Source organism: Lycorma delicatula, chromosome 9 (genome assembly GCF_047948215.1).
Source record: "Lycorma delicatula isolate Av1 chromosome 9, ASM4794821v1, whole genome shotgun sequence".
Lineage (NCBI taxonomy): Eukaryota > Metazoa > Arthropoda > Insecta > Hemiptera > Fulgoridae > Lycorma > Lycorma delicatula.
In genome coordinates, this window is record NC_134463.1 from 125,882,245 (window position 1) to 125,888,646 (window position 6,402).

General features: G+C 29.6%; 1 protein-coding gene across 1 annotated transcript in view; it reads right to left on the minus strand.

Annotated features, from left to right (window-relative positions):
• Sirt7 (sirtuin 7) overlaps positions 1–6,402 on the minus strand; it is a 42,324-nt gene extending 35,922 nt beyond the window's left edge. Inside the window, exon 1 of the mRNA XM_075375601.1 lies at positions 6,216–6,402. Within this exon, the coding sequence (XP_075231716.1) occupies positions 6,216–6,320 (105 nt within the window). The 5' untranslated portion in view covers positions 6,321–6,402. The remainder of the gene's footprint in view (positions 1–6,215) is intronic.

The following is a 6,402-nucleotide window of genomic DNA, read 5'->3' on the forward strand; positions in this document are numbered from 1 at the left end:
CATAAAGCCGATGAAGGGGTGAAAGTCAAATTTAAAGATTAATTTGTAAGCAATAATAAAACACCAGAGTACCTAGGAATTGCACTTGATCACACCCTTTGATTAAGTGACATATGAGCATCTCACATATGTGAGCATCTTAACCAAGTAGCCCTAAAATTAAAGAGCAGAATTAATTTAATAAAACTAGCTGGCACCAGCTACGGAACTAAAACAAAAACACTTTGGATATCTACACTGGCACTGGATTTTTGGTAGTGGAATACTGTTCTTCAGTTTGGTATAACAATTCAAATTTTTCTAAAATAACATGGACACTTAAGAACTATTTGTCTACCTTGGCTACCAGATTTCATCAGGACATCACAAGAATTTGTCCTGATCAGGGACAGAGAAAAATTTAATGATAACCCGCATTTATTAATAAGCGAAGAAATTGCAAATGCTGCTCCTGGAAGACTAAATCAAGAAAATTTCCTCTGACAAATAACCTTGAAGAAACTATAATATAAGGGGAAAATGGAAACTCCTCTGGGAAGTTAATCGACAAGAAACAAAAAATTCATGGCTGATAACAGACTTGACCAAAGTGGTTCCTGGAATGGTCCTCGTAAAAAAACTTTGGTGCCGCCTAAACAAAATATTAATAAGCCAGGAAAAGAACGATAATAATATGTATAAATGGGGAATGAAGAACTCAGCTCGATGTCTATTTGGTGACTCTCGACATACTACAGAAAAATAACATATTACAGAAAAAATATTTAGTTTTAGAGCCAACATATTTTAAAGAACAAGAATAAACTAAATTAAAAGTAGTACTTTAATAAATTTAAAGTACATGTTTAGCATGCAACATTAAAATAATATAATGCTGACATCATATGATACAAATACTTCTAATAAAAGCTACTTTAAATAAACTGAGATCTTATCAGATTGTCTTGGTTTTTAAGATGATGGATGTTCTTAAAACATTAAGGCTATACATTATATAGTCTGCACATTAAAAATACTATTTAAGGTTGAGTTTGGGACTATTGATAATGGTAGATATAACATCTGAAAATCTAGCCTAATTGGAGTTTAGTTTTGAGTTTATTGCTCAAATTTAATTGTGGTAAAGAGGCAGCTAATGTATAAGGACCCCCAAGCTATTGAACATTATGCGTTTTAATTTAATTGAAAAGAAAATTCTAACCATAACAAAAGCACTTCAAAACTAGATAATAAAAAGGTTTTCTTTGACTTAAATTTCATCTGATTTTGACCTTCTTTATTCTCTCAACCTTACTTTTTCTAATGTAAAGCTTATTTTTTGCTTTTGTTCTAACTTACATTTCATTCTGTATTAAATATTTACTGTTATTATTGTCGTTATTATTATTATTAACTTTTCATAATTGATAATCATTGGTTTGATGTAATTTTTATTTGATTTTTCTGTTTTTTTTTATTTACAGCAATCTACCTGTTAATTAATTCAGTTTAATGTGATTTGATTTAATTTTTGGTTTATTAATATTTAGTTAATATACAAAAGTGTACTTATTCTATCGACCGACAAGTTCCTAACTTAAGTAGCAGCAGCCATTAAAAGAAGTTTAATAAATACAATATGTATTAGTTTTACTTATTGAATAAATGAAAACTCTAAAAACACTCCCTTTCTTTGACTGTGATCGTTGAAAATTGACTGCAGTGGAAATTAGTTTTATTTCGGTGTTGTTTTCAGATATTTCCATTAAAATAACTGTAGCGTGTATCATAAATGAAAAATAGGCCTGTCTTTGAAGAGTTATACGTAATAAACCAGTCGATAGAAAAAAATTGAGTTTATAAACAATATTAAGACTAAATTTTATTCTTATTTGCATTATTCCTGAAAACTTGTAAAAATTATTACAATTATGCATAAAATGTTTTGCTCCTTTTTATCTGGAAGTGCATTAGCGTTAAAATATATTTAAGAACACTTTTATCTATCATTTTAGTATATAAGAAAATGTTTCGATAGTAAACTGCAATACAGCATTAAAATTTTATTTTCATTTATGAAAAAATTGTTTTTTCATCATTCGGTAAAAGGTAGGAAACCTTTTTTCTATATCTGTGAGCAATTAAAATAATAGAGGGAATGATTCAAGAAAAGAAGGGAAAATATATCTACAATGAAAAAAATAAAACGTTACGTTATCATTAACGTAATTATAACTAACGTTAGTATTACGTTAACATAAACAGAAATTTTCTTGTATAGCCTCATTGTACAAGACTGATATCCAGTCCAGTATTGTATGAGGAATCTAAAAATAATTTCAAAGTAAAAAATATGTTATCATTTCAAAAAGAGAAAAAGCATACTACTACATGTTTCTGACAAGTACTTTCATAGCCAGGTACATCTATAATGGAAGTCTCATCGTCCTTTGAAAATTATATTACTATTGATGAATTTTTAAATACTAATTTTAAAAACCCTGAATTTTTTGTACCTCTTATTCTATGTGTATATAAATATATTTTCATATACTTCTCATCAACATCTTCGGTACTGTTGTATTGCACAATACAGAAGAATTACACAATTCAAATAAATAAGAAGAAGAAAAAAGTTGATTACTGGTTCAATATTTACATTCCTTCTTTACTTTTCTAGCGACCATTGTTTTCTGATTACTTTTTAAAGCAAGGAAAATCTTTTGAACACCGCTTAAAAATTCATCACCTGGAGTCTTTACCAGGTTAGCAGTGCCAGTTGTAATTCCTCATTTTTTTTTTTAACTTTTGTAACCAAACCATTTCTTGAAGTGAAGGGATATTTGGAAATCACTGGTTAGCGGCCTGGGGTTTAAGGCAGTTGAACAAAAAATTCTCATCAGAACTGTTGTATCTTGTTAACAGAATGGGCACATCATGATTAGAATCTATAATAATTAGGAATTGTCATGTTGTTGACAACTCTTGTTGTCAACTTCTTATATTACTAGTTCTGAATGGCATGTCTAAGTTTTGTAAGCATTTATATTGTGATTGTAGCTCTTAACTTGACAAAATCCAAACAAAAGAAACTTATTTGATCACAGAAAATATTTATTTAGGTTTTCCATGCTGACTCTTCGCTTGGATTCTTTATTCTGAACAATGTCACTGAATGGATTGTTAATTGTATCAACATTTGTTAAATCACTGCTCATGGTAAATGAAAAAAAGATTTATCTTTTGTAGTAATCCAAAAATTATATCCTATGATTTTGTATGCACCTGTCAACATTTGTAAATAACTTTTTCCTTTGTTTTAAATAAAAATTGAATTTCTGTATTTATTTTCAATTGGCATTATCTGCATCAATTCTCTCAAAGTTAAATCACTACAGGTTTTTTACAAAGTTGTATTTGCTTTATTGGCAATTTATCAAAGTTAAAATATGCCAAACCTAAAAACCTAAAAAATTGTGTTTTTGACACAATTATTTTGTTCTTTACTTTTTTTTTAATTATTGAACATTCCATTAGGGGGCCATTAAAAAAAATACCTGGGTCAAATATTATATAAAAACCACTACTTTTTGTCCAGTGAATTTTAGTATAGCATCCATTTTTAGTTTGAAGCAGAAATCTATGTAAAATATTTCCTAACTAAAAAAATTAAATATTTTGTGGCTATATTAATAAAATGATTTATTTATTTTTAGATCTGGAACCAGTTTGTGACACTTTTAAAAAGCTACTTAAGTAGAGGTGTTTTCTTTCATTGAATAATATATTAATGGATGTTATTAATTGTTTAAATATGTAAGTCTGTACATATACTAATAGTGAATTAAAAATACAAAAAAAATACTGTAGACCACAATACACTACTAAAGATGAATTCTGATAAGCAAATAATAACTATTAAATTTCTTTCTTTAAAAACAGCATCACAAAAAAAATTAACAATATGAAATAGTTGTTTATATATTAAAATGTCAACCAACTTAAATTTTATATTTATCCATTAATACGAGGGACATTCAATAATTGAGGCAAATTGATGTAGAAATGAAACAGTTAGTAGAAGTTTTGTACTTTCATGACTTTAGGTTGGCATCACTGGCACGAGCTGAGAACAGCTGACGGATAAAAACCATTTGTTTATAACCTCAATATTTCACTTAACGATGGCATGTCTGCTTGAAGTTCCCAGATTAGATGAACAATGTTCAATGATCCGTTTTTTGCTTTCTTAAAATGAAAAACTGGCTAAAATCTTTTCTTAAATTATTTTACAGTATGGTGAAGGTTGTATGAACCACGGAAATTTTTATAAGTGAGTAGAACAGTTCAAAAACGATTGAATCTCGGTGACCAAGGGGCAATGTCCTGGCCAGCCAGTTGAAGTGTCAACTCCTTCACTTGAAACGTGCATTGATGACAATTTTCATGAAGGCCGACATATTACATATAAACATATAGCAAAAACAGTTGCAGTATGTGTTGGCACAGTTCATAACATTATCAATAACATGTGCAAGGTGGGTCCCGAAAGAGTTAACACAACAACACAATGAAACAAGACTCAAATTGTGTAGACTTGAAAGAACGCTATGAAAGGGAAGATGACCCTTTTCTAAACAAGATTTTAACATGTGATGAAACTTGGGTTCAGCATTTTGAACCAGATTCCAAAAGACAAAGCATGGAATGGAAGCAAAAGAATCTGTCCAAAAATGATCCATTCCATCCATTCCATGGATGGAATGGATCTGTCCAAAAGAAATTAAGAATGCAAGCATCAGCAGTTAATGTCATGTTGACTGTCTTTTGGGATGCCTAAGGTGTCATCTTCTGTGATTATTTGGACAATCAGCATACAATAAACAGTGCCTGCTACTCAGACATGCTGATGAAAAAAATAAAGCCAGCAATGACAGAAAAATGTAATGGATCTCAAAGAAATGGTGTGGTATTGCCACACGACAATGCTCACCCTCACACCACCCAACTGACCCAAGAAACAAATGGATAAATGGGTTGGGAGATACTAAAACATCCTCCCTACAGTCCAGATTTGGCTCCCTTTGATTTTGATTTGTTTGATCTACTCAAGGAGACATTACATGGAAAAGAGTTCAGCAACAACGGGGAGGTACAAGAATTTGTGGTTAAGTGGCTCAAACAACAAGATAAAGACTTCTTTTTGCATCAGGTATAAAAAAACTAGTTCATCATTTGGACAAGTGTATTAATATTGGTGGGAATTATGTTGAGAAGTAGTAAAAGTTTCATTTGTAAAAATACAGTGTTTTTTCTACGTCAATTTGTCTCTTTTAATTATTGAATGTCCCTCATAAATACATCAAACTTCAAACAAATAAAATATTAATTGAAAACTTAACAAAGTAAATATCTATAGCCCAAAAGGTATACAGTTGCACATGGTCAAGCCAATATTTTCACCAAGATTTCTTCTACATATAACTAATCACTGAATAAATTTAATCACATAAACAAGTCTTAGGTCAGTAATTTGGCTAATGAAATTTGATAATCCCATCTTTTTAACACAAATCCTTTAGTTAAAAAATCAGATTTACAACATTCATCAATCAAAATTTCTGATCAGGATACACATAAATTCAGTTAAAGGTTTACATTTTGTCAGCACTATTTCTTGATATCTCAAGAGCGAAACTAAAATTAACCTTTTTTGTACTCTGTGCTTTAAAGAAATAATATTTTATCGGAAAAAATGCCAGTAACAATTGTAAATAACGTTTATATCAATACCCATAAACAACTGATATCACACGTTTGCAAAAATATCTTTTAAAATAAAAATATTCTCACCTAATAAAAAAACCAAAAGATCCTAAAGCTTTTTCGCGCAAATGGTAAATTTATCTTATGTAAACGAGATAGATTTATAATAAATATGCAATTTCTTTTTTTTTTTTATTGTAAAACATTTTCACTAACGAAAAACAAAATTCCACAACTGTACAGGTTATTTTTTTCTTTCCCTGCAGTATTTAAGAAAGTAAAACAGTATTAAACAATAAAATTCTTCATTTAAGTAGCATAGAATCTAATTTATAGAAACAATACACCGATAAAAAAGCACTTAACGCAGTCCGTTAAGATAAAACAAATTTCGTCAAAGTGTATTTAAATATATTTAAATCTGCTTGCATCAAAAATTGTAATCTCTAAATATTCAACCATTCACTTACTTTCTTATAATTAATACTTTTTTCTTTTTTAACGCAAAATGTCACATTTAATGAGGCTTTTCTTCGTAAACCGGACGGCTTTCCAATCCTACTACTGTCATCCATTTTCTACAGCTTTCGATTATTTTGATTTTTTGACATAACCTAGCCTACATAGCACATAGCAGGTGTCTAGACCTGTACGCCG